The sequence below is a fragment of the Talpa occidentalis genome, unplaced genomic scaffold, assembly GCF_014898055.3.
Source record: "Talpa occidentalis isolate TD23 unplaced genomic scaffold, MPIMG_talOcc4v2.1 talOcc4.9, whole genome shotgun sequence".
Taxonomy (NCBI): domain Eukaryota; kingdom Metazoa; phylum Chordata; class Mammalia; order Eulipotyphla; family Talpidae; genus Talpa; species Talpa occidentalis.
In genome coordinates this window covers 14,849,895-14,863,983 of record NW_023605305.1, presented here as the reverse complement: position 1 = coordinate 14,863,983, position 14,089 = coordinate 14,849,895, and the positions used below count along the sequence as shown (strand labels likewise).

Sequence of the window (14,089 nt, the reverse complement as noted above, 5' to 3'; positions counted from 1 at the left end):
TCTTTTATTGCTACCCTTCTATTTTCTATTGCAGGCAACCTAACTTCCCCCAAGGATTACTTTTATTCTTTGGGTCACAGTGGACTGCTTGATTTGCAATAATCACACACGTAATAATCTGTAATAATCTTTAACAGAAAACATAGCTGACAATCAGAACTTCTGACCAGCATAATAGCTATACTAAGCTAGTGTAATTCTAGCCAGAAGCAAAGAAATTTGACCTCTTGGTGAATCTGTATGGTGTTCTCTGTCTAGTCAGTGTACAATCTACCAGGATTGAGGACCTTTATGACCATGTTCTTGGCCTCCTGCTGGACACCACTCCTCGTTAACACTACTTACCTTTATTCTTCATCATCACCACGACTTTTCCATCTACCCATTCCATATATCAATTCTAGAGATGGTTGATAAAGCACAAGTAGGCTTTAGTAGTTACAAATATTAAAACCATTTTAATCTGAATGAGTGACTACTGAAGACAATCATCAGAAAACAGTGAGCTTTGTTAGAAAATGCTTATCGAAGTATATACTATATGCAAGGCAGCATGTATAGAATATAAGAAATACCTGCCAAATATTTGCTATAGGCCTTGTGAAGTTTTTAAGTTATTTTTTAAATGATATGCAAAGTTTTTTTTTTTAAGATTTATTTATTTCCACATAGAAGTGGGGTGTAGGCCAGAGGTTGGGGAGGGGCGAGAGGATTCACCAGAGAGAGACTGGGAAGCAGAACAAGTGGATCTACTGAAATACACTGCTGAGGGGAACAGCAGGCAGAACAGGAGAGGTGTGCTATGCCATGTGGATTAGCTCCCTGGCTGGGGATCAAACTCAGGCCATCAGGGTGGAAGCCATGAGACTTAACCCCTAGGCCACCAAGGAGGCCCTTTAAAATTATTTTAAAGTTGAATAAAATGTGTCCGTTTCTTTATAAATACCCCAGAATTCAAAGTTTTTTAAAAATACACCTTATCTACTTAATATGTATACTGAGGGCCTCTCTGGCGGCGCAAGGGGTTAAGACACAACCTATGAAGCTATCCACAGCCACTGCAGCACGAGTTCGATCCCCGGCTGGCCAGGGAGCTACCCACATGGAGCAGCAGACCTCTCCTCTCTTGCCCGCTGCCCCCCTCAGCAGTGTATTTCAGTCAGTCTGCCTGTTCTGTTCCCCACTGTCTCTGGTGAATCCTCTCACCCCCCTACACCTCTGGCCTGTACCCCAGTTCTTATATGCATAAATAAATAAATATTTTTAAAAAGTATACTGAGATTGTACATAAATTTATATGTAAGTTTACATGTCCACTTAGCTTTCAAAATCTTGTCAATGCATTTTAAAGGCAAATTTCTAACTCTCCAGTAACAACACAACTAAGCCTGTTGGTACTGAAGAAAAAGTTCAATCTTTGTGGGTGAGATGACTAACCCACCCACAGGAGTACAAAGACAACATAGAATACAGTAATTTATGCTGTGTTTTTCTGATTTCAAATGGAACTATGTTCCAAAGTCATTCTGTGCCAATCTGTATCTTCCCCTCCCAATCTATCACATGGTCTTGCTGGAAGTCATGTAGCACCAGAAATAAATAGTTGCTCTCTTGGAGAGACCTGTTTTTCTATTCAATGTAGTCCCCTGTTATTTTTTCTTCTTTTAGTACAAGCATTTCAGTGAATGCTTGTTTGCTCAGTATTTCCTTTAAAGGAAATTTCTGTTATGAAATAACAGAGTGAAGGTCAGAATTTAACCCAGAACACTTTGACTACTCACCTGGTGAAGCAGCATGAGAGATCCTCTCACTTGGATATTTCTCCTGCATTGCCATCAACACAGTTATATGATCCAACTGTATAATGAAGAAAAAAGAAAAAACTAGAATAAGATCTCTCCAATATCTTTAATTTCCTGTGCTTTGGCTCCCATTCGGCTGAAATTGTATAAACTACAGAGCAGTCTTCCACATTTTACTCCTATGGATATTTTTAGGGCAAAGCAACTCTCAACACTCCACCCTTCTTCTCTTCCTAGAGTAAGAAAAGAAAATGTAAAATCAAACAGAGTTTACCAATACAAATCCCATATGGTCCTGGAACACCTCCAATTGTAATAATTAATATCATGAATGAATTCCTGGGCCCAATTCCCAATGTGGGTAGGTGTCCAATAAGCAATTCTTGGACACCAACTGAATGAGTGTCGTAATTACTAAATTCTCATTTTAGGAAGAAGGTGTTCCTGACACCAAAAAGCAATCCTCAGACACCAGCAGAGTGCCTGAGAATTCAAGTCAATTCAGCTCAATTCTGACACTACCAACACACAGCAACAAACCCCACAAATTAAGCGTTAAGTCCCCTAAGAGTGCCTCCAGTCACAAGTCCACGCTGCTACCAGTGTTTCTGATGACTGGCTATAGATTAGAGGTCCCATTATCTGCTCTTTAGGTTCAATTAATCTGTTAGTGTGGCTTACAGAACTCGGATAAACATTTTACTTACAAGATCACAGGTTTATTGTAAAAGGACATAACGAAAGAACGGTCAGATGGAAGAGATATATAGGGCAAGCTAAGGGGAAAAGTTTCCATGCCCTCTCTAGACACCATTCTCCCCAAAGCTTCACCAACCCAGAAGCTCTCTAAGTTTCATGGAGGCTCATTACATAAGCACGACTGAGTAATTCATTGGCTGCTGGTGAATCATTTAACCTCCAGCAGTTGCGGGTGAGACTGAAAAGTTCCATCCAGGGTTAGTTCTCCTGGAACTCATAGTCTCAGGTATGATCCACAAAGTCACCGGCAAGGCATCTTTTGTCACTCTCAACACCTAGGAAAGTCCAAGGCTTTTAAGGGTTATGAGTTAAGAACTGTGGATGAAAACCAAATATATATGAGAAATATATTTTGGTTATTTGAATGGCCAGATATGTATTTCTTATAAATCACATTATTATATATTACTTTTTTTTTTTTTTTTGTGGGACCTCCGCCGGTGGCCAGGGATCGAACTGGCGCTGCAGAGGCTGCGGGCAGCCTTGCAACCCAGCGCTCAACCGCTGCGCCACCAGGGGAGGCCCTATTATATATTACTTTTAATTAACAAGTCTGCTTAGTCATGGGGACAGGATGGAAGGATGGGGTGAAGAAATAAATAACCAAACCAACAGTGAAATAAATAACCAAACATACCATTCACTTAATGGTAGGTCCTGAGAATTTAGCAGAAGTCTAATTACTATATGTGTAAACAAAGGTTATAATTAACTATTACCAATAACAGCATATAATAAATTTGTATAGTACCTGAGAAGCAGTTCTGAGAAGTGGCTCAGAGTGTGTCTATTGATGAGACAGCTTTAAAGACTGGCTTCAACAAATTTCTTAATACTGCTGTGCCTCAGATACGTCATATAAAAATGAGGTTAAAGACTAATAATGCTAATTCATTTAGAATCAACTTACAACAGTGTCTGCCATATATTAAGTGCCTAATTGTTTTTATTACTATTACTTAGTAGTTCATGTTAATAAAAAATGGCACAGTAACATCCCTGAAAGATAAAGAAATATGAACTGGAAACTCTGAACTTATGAGAGTCCCAAAAGATTTTGGGACAACTGTTGACAATTCTTAGAGGTGAAATTCCACTTTTTTTAAAAAAAAGATTTATTTATTTATGCATACAAGAGCTGGGGTGTAGGTCAGAGGTGCAGGAGGTGAGAGGATTCACCAGAAACAAGAGTGCGGAGCAGAACAGGTGGATCCACTGAAATACACTGCTGGAAGGGAGCAGCAGGCAAGAACAGGAGAGGTCTGCTGTGCCATGTGGGTCAGCTCCCTGGCTGGGTGATAGCTTAATATTGCTGAGACTTTTCCCCTTCAACTTTGAAGGGGAAAAAGGCCTATACATACTATTTCTCTAGTGTACTTTACTGACCTCTGTTGTTTTCTCTTAGTAACAACAACCCAAACCCTCACTAATTCATCTGCAACAGAAATGGCACCGTTCCCTTGAATCCCAAGTTTTCACACATTGGGTAATTGTTGACTACTCAATTTATGGCTAGTATCACTATCTACTAGTGATTTCAAATAGTCATATCAATTTTCTTCATCCCTTTTTTTAAAGTATAACAAAATGGCTGGGCCATTGGATTTTCTGAGACCTTTCCGAATTCAGATGAATTGAAAGCATAATGACAAAATAACTAGCAGTAATAAAGTTATTGTATACTCGGGAGTTCTCTTTTAAATTCAAAAGAAAGAAAAGCATATGTCCACACAAAAACTTGTACATTAATATTAATAACATTTATAACTGCTAAAAAATAAAAAGATTTTAAAATCCATTGACTAAGAAATGAATGTGGTATATCCATACAATGGGATATTATTTAATAATAAAAGGAATGAAGCACTGATATATGCTACAGGGATGAATGTTGAAAACATTAAGCTAAGAGGGCCTCCCCGGTGGCGCAGCGGTTGAGCGCTGGGTTGCGAAGCTGTGCGCGGCCTCTGCGGCGCCGGTTCGATCCCCGGCTGCTCCCCGGCCACCAGAGGAGGGTCCCACATGGCGCGCAGACCTCTCCTGCCGCCCGCTGCTCCCCTCAGCAGTGTACTTCGGTCCTTCTGCCTGCTCTGCTCCCCGCTCTGGCTCTGGTGAATTCTCTCGCCCTCCCGCGCTTCTGACTGTACCCAGTGCATGTATAAACAAAACAAACAAACAAACCAGCAAACAAATAAATAAAGCATGCCTCTATAAAATAAAAAAAAAAAAAAAAAAAGAAAACATTAAGCTAAGAGAAAGAAGCCAAATATAACAAGTCACATACTGCATGATTCCATTTCTATGAACTTTCCAGGTCCGGCAAATCCTTAGCAACAGTAATTACTGGCTGTCAGAAACTAAGAGGAGAATGGTGGAGAACTGGGGAGTGAATGCTAGTGGGTATGGCATTTCTTTCCAGGATGATCAAAATGTTCTGAGTGGACAGTTACAGAGCCTGATAGAGTAGACAGTTGCACAGCCTTGTGAATATACTAAGCCCACTGAATTATACAGAACACAGAATTGAACTTAATGGTATGTGAATTATATCTCACTTTTTTTTTTTTTTAAAGAACTGCAAGGGATACAATGGTAAAGAACCTATTATATACCCAAAAAAGGCAGGAGCGAATGGAGGCAAACAGGGGAAAAAAGCATTCAACATGGATGGTTTCTATCTTCAAACTACAAGTTTTTGTCCTTAAACTACAAAATTACTCATCTATTCAACAAATTTGAGATGTATTCGGTGGTTACTACCCATCGAGCACTGTGCTTGCACTCTATAGGCATCATGTCTCATGTTTAAAGCGCACATCAAACTTCAGAAGTGGTTACTGTTATTATCCTCATTTAATAGATGACAAAATAGAAGTCTAGAGAGGTGACAGTCATAGGAAAAAGCTTCAAAGCCAGGACTGTGCTCTAATGCTACAGGAGTCTGGCCAGCATGACATAGAGAAATAAAGAAGTTATTAAGACAACACGAGATGGATTTTCTGTCTCAGACAAAGCTGAGTTGCAATTCTCAAAGTAGTTAGGAGCAGAGACAACCAAGTCTTCATTTTGCCCTTGGTCACCACCCAGTTTCATTTCACCCACACCGCTACACAAGAATTAGATTTTGACTGTAAACGGTATTTCTCCCCTTGAAGAATTATAATCTGAATGTGGACCATCACTCCTGGCAGCTGTTAAGAGAACCACATCAAGGCAGGAGAGGATTTGAAGGGATACGCAGACAGCTGACATAAACACATTAAGAATCTCCCACCAGCACACAATTTTCATGGCACTGATCACTCATTAAACCAGGACTAAAGAAAAGGATGCCGGTCCTTGCCAAGGAGTTGCCTTCACAAAGAACAAGCTTCAAGAACTGTACCATCACTAATCCACTATAAAGCAACAAGGTCTACGGGCGGGTAATGAGGTGTGGTTGGCTTAATCATCCTTGTATCAGGACTTCTCCCCGCCTGGCACGCAGTGGTCATCCACTAGAATTTACTGGGTGCATACTGTCTGCCTGGCTGTGCGCCATGCGGTGTAAATAGATCGGTGTACAAGACAAACAGGGTTTTGACCTTCCTGGTTTCCTGGGAAGTGCTGAGCGCTCTCTGTGGAACAAGTAAGCTCTAACAGACTAAACTTTAGGTTCATCCAAAGCCCCAGCTCCTCCATGTAGAGCAGGCTTCCTCCATCTCCGTCCCTGCGAAGTTAGGCTGGGGAAATCGTGGAGGGAGCTGTCCTGCACTCTGCAGGGTGATCAGCAGCATCCAGACTCCACCGCTAGATGCCAGGAGCAAACCCCGAATAGTGGCTGCAAAAAAAGGTCTTCAGATGGAGTCGGGCACCTCGTGGGGCTCGGAAACTAGTTGAGGTGCTCGGTGTCTCCCAACTTTCGTTCTGCTCACCTTTCAAACCTCGGCTGCAATCTCGCCTCCTCGGGGTCGGCTCCCTGAACCTCAAAACACACCCGCGCCCTCCTTCCCGTGTGCACCACCCGCTTCCCGGCCGCGCTCCGGGAGGACAAGGAGCGTGCTCCCGCCACGCCCCTGGAGACTGGCCCTGGGCCCGGCCCCCGGGAAAGCAACTGCTCCCCCGGGGAGCGAGTGGTCGCGGGGAAGGCGGGGCGGGCAGACCACCGAGGGGGCGTGCGGGGTGCAGGACTCGGCCGAGGACCCGCGGGGAGAGCGAGGGGGCGGCTCAGTCGCTCTGCGCACGCGCCTCGCCCTCCCACGGCCCTCCCCCACCACGGAGGCAGGTCGTCAGTGGCTGGGGTCCCCTCAAGGCGGGGCCGGGTCTGTCAGTCCTCCGGGGGGCTCCGAGGGGAGGAGGACTCACCTGATCCTGGAAGCGGGTGGCGAGATCGCTCACTCAGGGCCACGAACCGAGGCCACCACGCCCGCCCAGGGCCGCGGCTGGGTCCCTCAGCTGGACTAACGGCCGTTACAAGCTCTCCAGGCCGCGCGCCTCACCGCGCGCGCCGCCCTAGCCCCGCCCCTTTATGCCGCCTGCGACCAATCAGGAGTCCGCTCCGCTCCGGCACGCTGCCCGGCGCCGGGAGCAGGCGGGTCTCTCTGCGCATGACCCGGCGCCGGCCTGACCTTCTCCCGCGGCTCCCGCTGGGACTCGCCTGGGGCGGAGCTCTGCACCCCACACCACCCCCACCCCACCCCCGGCCTGCCGTAGCCTGCTGGGCTTGGCCAGGTTGAGACGCGGGCGGCCCGGGCGAATCTGTAGGGAATCCCATCCAACCAGTGCCACCCCCTAGCTGCACTCCCACCTGAGCCAGGGGGTCAGGTTGTGACCTGGAGCCAGGGGTGGCACGAGCCGAGCCGTTGCCTTGCAATCCTCAGGACTCAGTCTGTGCTTGGGGTCAGGTCTGGGGTAGTCCCTGGTCAGTTTGTGACCAGGGCTCAGGTTGAAGGGTTAGGAATCAGTCTCGCCTCCCTACCAACTCAGTGCCAGGGAAAGGAACTAAGTTCATTTGCATTTATGTATACGTGATGCATGGACCTTTCAAGAACCAGGCTGGGAAATTGTTTGAAACGAGGAACAAAGCCATCAGCCACAAGATAGTGAAATTACAGGTATCAGAAAACCTGATTTGGGAGAGAAAGTTGTGTGATTTCTTAACCTGGGCATAGAGTTAATTACTGAATCAAATTCGTTCTAGAGGAAGGACTGGGGAGATGTGTTCTGAAGTTCTATCCCTTGCCCTCTCTTGCAACATTGTAAGGTAATGTATAGAAGGCATAAAATAGGTTTAATGGATGATGGTATGATATCACAAATGAATTTTGGGGTATAGTCTGAAATTAGGATCATAAGTCTTTATTAAAATATGAATGGTGGGGATCAGTGTCTAAACGAATAAACTTGTGTACTAGTTAGGAAACACCCACTTGATGACTTTGGCCTTGTGAAAAGTATCAGTGAGAAGGGAGGGACCAGGGGCATGTAGAAGACTGGGAAGAATGAGGAAATTTTGAAGAGTTGGTGCAGAGAATGGAAGAGAAACCAGATTGGAAACACAGTGAGATGCTGAGATTTAAATTCACAAGTGACATTGTACATTTGTGCAATTTTCTCTCATGGACACCTGTATTTCAAAAGTAACTATTATACTATCAGTTTTCAAATATGCATGACTTCTTGTCTAAAGACTTGTGCTAATTGAAGAGAAAATTCATGGTTTATTTGATCTGAGATATTCTTAAATATTTGTTATGTTATAATTTTTAAAGACTTGCATATTTTAATAAAATAATCAATGGAGGGGGGACTCCCTTGGTGGCGCAAGGGGTTAAGACGCAACCTATTAAGCTGACTGCAGCTTCTGCAGCACCAGTTCCATCCCCGGCCAGGGAGGAGCCCACATGGTGCAGCAGACCTCTCCTGACTAACCCGCTGATCCCATCAGCAGCGTATTTCAGTCAGTCTGCCTGTTCTGTTCCCCACTCTGTCTCTGGTGAGTCCTCCCACCCCCCACCCACCCCGCACCTCTGGCCTGTACTCCCATTCTTGTATGCCTAGATAGATAAATCTGTTTTTAAAAAAATCAATGAAACTATTCCGTTGACTGGAGCTGGCCAAGCTCCAGGAACTTTCCCTGGAATGAGAGTCATAGAGTTCCCATGTTGAAGTAGAGATTAACTGGTCATGCTGTTTCATTTTACATTCAGGGAACTGCGACCTATAGAGAATAAGGAACTGAGATCCACACACACACACACCTATTTCTCATAAAGTGCTGAAGCTTTCTGGCCAGATTACAGAGAAAAGGAGTGGAAGTAGAATTCCCTGCTGTTTATTCACCACACCCTACCTCTGCACTGTCCCCTACCACAGGCTCAGAGGCCATGTTCCTTACCAGACAGCAGTTGGGGTGCACATGGGTTCTATCTTTACCCCCTGAAGCTGAGAGGCAGAGGGTGGCTGACTTCTTTCAGGTCACACAGCTGAGCCGAGCCAGGATCTAAGACCAGCACCTGTCAGTGTGTGTACTCCCAGACCCCTGTCTACCCGTCTGCCGGACTCCTGGTGCCGGAGTCACTGGACCCTGAAACCACATAGAAAAACTGAACAAGGGCCTCCCCTGGTGGCGCAGGGGTTGAGCGCTAGGCTATGAAGCTGCCCGCAGCCTCTGCAGCGCCGGTTCGATCCCTGGCGACCGGTGAGGGTCCCACATGGCGCGCAGACCTCTCCTGCCGCCCGCTGCTCCCCTCAGCAGTGTATTTCGTCACTCTGGTGAATCCTCTCACCCTCCCGCGCTTCTGACTGTACCAGTGCTTGTATAAATAAATAAATAAATCTTTAAAACAAAACAAAACTGAACAACAAGAAAGAAAGGAGGGAGGTCGGGAGGGAGGACGTTGCTGTCCAGGCCCTCGTGACCTCGGATCCCCCTTGCTCGATTCCTCCCAGGCGGACTCTTGACCAGTCAGTGGGAGACGCAAACATAAAAGCAGCGCGCGCCCTCTCCACCTCGGTCAGCCTTTGCCGGAGACCCCAGGCGGGCCCGAAGGCGGGGCACCTAAAGCCCGCCCTTGAAATCAACCCCAGGCCCCGCCCTCAGCCCCGCCCCCGGCGGGATAAACCAATCACTTTGCACCGCGCTCCTCCAGGCCGCCCTCAGCCCCGCCCCAGGGGGACCGCCCAGCTGGGAGTCCGCGCGGAGCTGCCCGGAGCGCCGCGGCCAGCCCGGAGCCTGCCCCTCCGCGCGGCCCGCTCGCCGGCTCGCAGGGCCGTGCCGCCCTCATGTGGCGCAGGGCCACTCGGCAGTGCAGGGAGAGCGTGCCACTGGCCGAAAAGCGAATCAGACTGAAGCTCGCGCCGCCTCCGGAGAGGCTCGTGGCTCCGCGAGCCCTGAGCAGCGGACGGGCTGCCGACCCGCGGCTGCGGAGAGGCTGGTCACCAAGTGTTAGGGGTCCCAACTTGGGGCCCGCGGTGTGAGTGGACAGACGCTGAGTCCTCCCCTTTTACTTATCCTTTATGGGCGTAGATGCTGGATCTCGTGCTGAGAACCTTGCACACTGCATTTCCTTTCATCCTCACATCGGGCCTAGGAGGACGATGAACTTCCTCTCCCCCTGCCCCAACCCCTCCCCACTCCCCTCTCCTGCCCTCCCTTCTCTTTCTCTCTCCTCCCCCAGGCCCCCACAATTATTATTTGCTAATGGGCCAGTAACAGCTCATGACCAGATGACCTTTTATTTTTATTTGTTGTTTTGTTTTGGTTTTCCTCTAAGGGTCTCTATTTTTAAAAAGTTCGTTTCCATAATCTTTAGATACAGATTCACCTGGCCCTTCACAAAGTTATGGTGTCCACTCTGGCCTCTACCGCTTCTTAGCTGTACTGATAAGTTCCTCAGATTTACCCGAGTGGGTGTAGTAGCCATCACTGCACGTGCAAACCCCACTGCCGCCTGGGGACTGACCCAAAGCACAGACTCTGGCTCTGCGATGTCTGCTCTGAGGGTTGAAAGAGCAGCTGTTGTCTCAGGTGACTGGGTGGTTGCAGCGTCCACACTGGGGCTGATTCTGCTGGATGCAAAGGTGCCTATACTGCAGCTGTGATGGTGGTTGAATCCTGAGCTTTGGTGGATGGCATGGGCCTGATGACGTCACGTCATGGCTGGGTGTGTTTGATGGTGATACTGTTGTGATGGTGGATGACTCAGACGATGCTGTCCCCTTCGTTGTCAATGAGCTCATGCATTCAACTATAGAGGACACCTTGTCTCTCCTGTTGAAGGATAGACCTGACGTTGTAGATGAACACACCTTAGTTCTTCTGTTAGGTGCAAGGTCTTCTGAGGAGACTGTTGTGTTTGACATCATTGGATTTTCACCTCATCTGAGTCAGGTGCTTCTCCAATGCCCAGGCATTAGTGCACTGAATCCTCACAACCAAACTAAGGTCAGGACTATTATTTCTACTTATCAGATGAAGAAATGGGGCTCAGACAAGTGAAGACATCTGCCCGAGGTCACATAGCTGGCAAGTGGTGGCATTGCACTTGAAAGTAGGACCCTAGAGCCCAATATCTTCCCTATGGTACTGCACTGCCTCACGAAAACATAGCTTCATTGTCATGGCTGAACTAGCCACTCTATAGAGAAAGGCCCAACCCAGCTATGCTGAGCTGGATCCCTTGGAAACCTTTCTCTTTCCCCGGGCAATGAGGGAAAAAAACGTAGCTCCATCACCTGATGCCCTGTCATTGCATCCTTGGCAGTGTCGTGGGGCTAATTCAGAAAACTGGAGGTGACTCAGCCCAGGTGATGGGCCTCTTCTTCCCACAACCTAGCTCTGAAGAACCACTGACCATTGGCCCTATCCCCACTCCCAGCTACAGCCTGCTCCTGCCACATCCTTTCTTTGAGCCCTGTGCAGAGCTAAGGGCTGACAGTCTAACGGGAGAGGTGGCCGGGAACACAGAAAAAGTAGAGGACCTGGATTCTAGACGTGGCCCTATTGCTGATTTACTGTGTATTCTCGGGGGGAAAACCCACGCCTCTGAGAGTCTCCATGCACCCCTCAGCATGGTGATGAATTTGGTTTCAATATCAGAGGGGCCCTCTAACTAGAAATCCATGGGTCTGTTTGCAACAAAACTCCAAGCTGAATGAACAAATAACTTCTATAGGACTTTCAAGTCTGGATTTGCAGGGAGATGTTTCCATTGGATCTGATTTTATGGTTTGTTTTTTTTTTCCCCAGATGGTTAACACGTTGTCCCTGCTCCTTGTGAAAAAGGAGCTTTGTCGTGCTACCTGGCATTATTTATCCAGGCCAATTTCCCTGCTCTGTCATTACATTAGTTTGCTTGTCTACCGCTGCACCAACATGGCATTCTCTTACTGGTACTTTTGTTGTTATTGAGTTTTGAGGTAACTTTAGTGTACCATACCTCTTCTTTGTTACTTGAATGTAAATCTCAGCATCGAATATATGAGTCTCCTGTTTTGCTTTTCAAAATTATCTTAGCTTATTGTTGGTCAAGTTTATCAAGTTCTACAAAATACTCTGTAGGGATCTGGGTTGTAAGTGTGCTGCAACTGTAGATTAGATTTGATGAGAATTGACATCTATACTGCAGAAACCAGACGAAGGGCAGGCCAGGGGGCCTGGGGCCAGCCTCCAGCCTGTGCTGAATCTTTACTCTCTCTGGTGTCATCTCGTAGTCCTGCCACTCTAGTCACTCACCCTAGACGAGACAGGAGAGTTCTGCTGTGCAATATATGGGTCAGCTCCCTGGCCGGGGATTGAACTCAGGCCTTGGAGGTGATAGCACTGAGACTTAACCCCTTAACTCCCTCACCACCAGGGAGGCCCTGGGTAATGTTTTTTTAGCAATAAAAAAATTTCAAATTCAGGTATGTACATTGCTTTTTAGACATAATGCAACCACATGATTAATAGCCTACAGTCTTGTAAACATAACTTACATGCACTTAGAAACCAAAACACTCATGTGACTTGCCTTATCATAGCAGTCACTTTATTTCTATGGTCTGGAACCAACCTACACTAACTCTGAGCTGCACCTGTACACACTTCACTGACAGTTGAGGATGAAATGTGATAAGGCCTGTAAAGCACTTAGCACATAGTAGCTGCTTAATGAGTAGAACCTGCTATTGTTAATAATTATCCTCTTCTGCTCCTATCTTCCTTGGTGCTTTGCCCAGGGTGCTTCTGTCCTGGAGAAAGCCATGGACTTGTGGGGGTGATGAGACGTGAAATTTCCTGCCACTTTCTAATATCTACCCCTCCCACCCCCGCCATGTCCTAGGATTCAGGGCTGCACCTCTAACTCTAGCTTAGTGAGTGAAGGTAATTGAAGAGGGTCAGGCTTTTACACCCCTGGCCTCTGTGGCTATCACTTGCAGCCTTGCTCTTGTTCACGTAGAAGGCGCGGGGTATGGGGCACACATGCCTGATTATGGACACCTGAGCATGAATGTGTGCACATGTGCGAGTGTGCACACCTCTGCCTAGGAGGGAGGGGATAAAAGGGTGACGTCATGCTGGGGAAAGGGGTTCAAGTTGCTGTCTCCCTGCTGGTGTGTTCCCCCTGCTTACCATTAAAACCTTTGAAAATGATGCCCAGGGCTCCAACATTCTCTTTCAAACTGCTAGCAGTGAACCCACCCAGCCTGGATGGTTGCAGAACAGTGAAGCATTGGGGGTGGGTGTGGTTGCTCTTTGTCGAGAAGGGCAGAGGAAGGCAGCAGGTGTAGGGGCAGGAATGACACAGTGCAGGTTTTCTGATCCAGCAGACTGGGTAAAGGAGGAATCAGAGTCCTTAGTGGGTTTTTGCAGGTCTTTTATTGGGGTTCACCAGGCATATGGCAGGCAGGGGTGCTGGGGGGCCGGGAGGCAGGCAGTCCTCCCAGCCCCCAGCAAATCCTCACTCTATCTGGGCTCTCTGGCGTTCTCTCTGCTTCTCTGCTCTTCTGTTCGTTCTGCTGCTTCTTGGCTTCTTCATCGGCTTCTGCTTCGGCTTCTCCTGCTCTTCTCGGTTTCTCTTCGGCTTCTGCTTCTTCTTGTCTTCGGCTGGCGTCCCCGTGACGCCGCCCTTAAAAGAACAGTCTTAGCCCACTTGAATCCTATCCAGGTGCCCGCCATCAGGCATGCATTCAGGATCACAGTGTTCCCTCATCTATCCTGATGGCGGGAGGGCAGAAAAGCCTGATATTTTTCCTTACCCTACAGCAGGGGTCCAAGCCCCAGGCCCTCAGTACTGGCCAGCATGGGAGGAAACTAGAACTGCAGAAACGCCAAACTATTGGCCTGACCCAGATGGGAAAGATTTCAGAGAGGAGGAGGCAATATAGATGAAATGGAGGGAATAGACAGAGAGCTTCCTGGAAAAGTATGAACGGTCAAAGCCAGAAGCCCCTTGGAGGTCATCTCACCATGTTCCTGCCTCCAAATTCTGCCAAACACCTGAAGGTGTTCAGATAATTTTAGGGATGGGTGGGGGCTGGGCTTGTTCTCCTGGAAACAATACCTT

The 14,089-nt window shown here is 47.4% G+C and overlaps 1 protein-coding gene across 2 annotated transcripts in view; it reads right to left on the bottom strand.

The window, feature by feature from the left end:
• CEP85 (centrosomal protein 85) overlaps nt 1–7,025 on the bottom strand; it is a 29,757-nt gene extending 22,732 nt beyond the window's left edge. Inside the window, exons 1-2 of one of the 2 annotated variants that reach the window (XM_037498123.2) lie at nt 6,906–7,025; nt 1,782–1,857 (exon numbers count right to left, since the gene is read on the bottom strand). In XM_037498123.2, the coding sequence (XP_037354020.1) occupies nt 1,782–1,836 (55 nt within the window). In that variant the 5' untranslated portion in view covers nt 1,837–1,857; nt 6,906–7,025. Of the gene's footprint in view, nt 1–1,781; nt 1,858–6,475; nt 6,559–6,905 lie in introns of those variants that run through there. The other variant, XM_037498124.2, reaches the window with a different exon arrangement.
• Nucleotides 7,026–14,089: the final 7,064 nt, after the last annotated feature.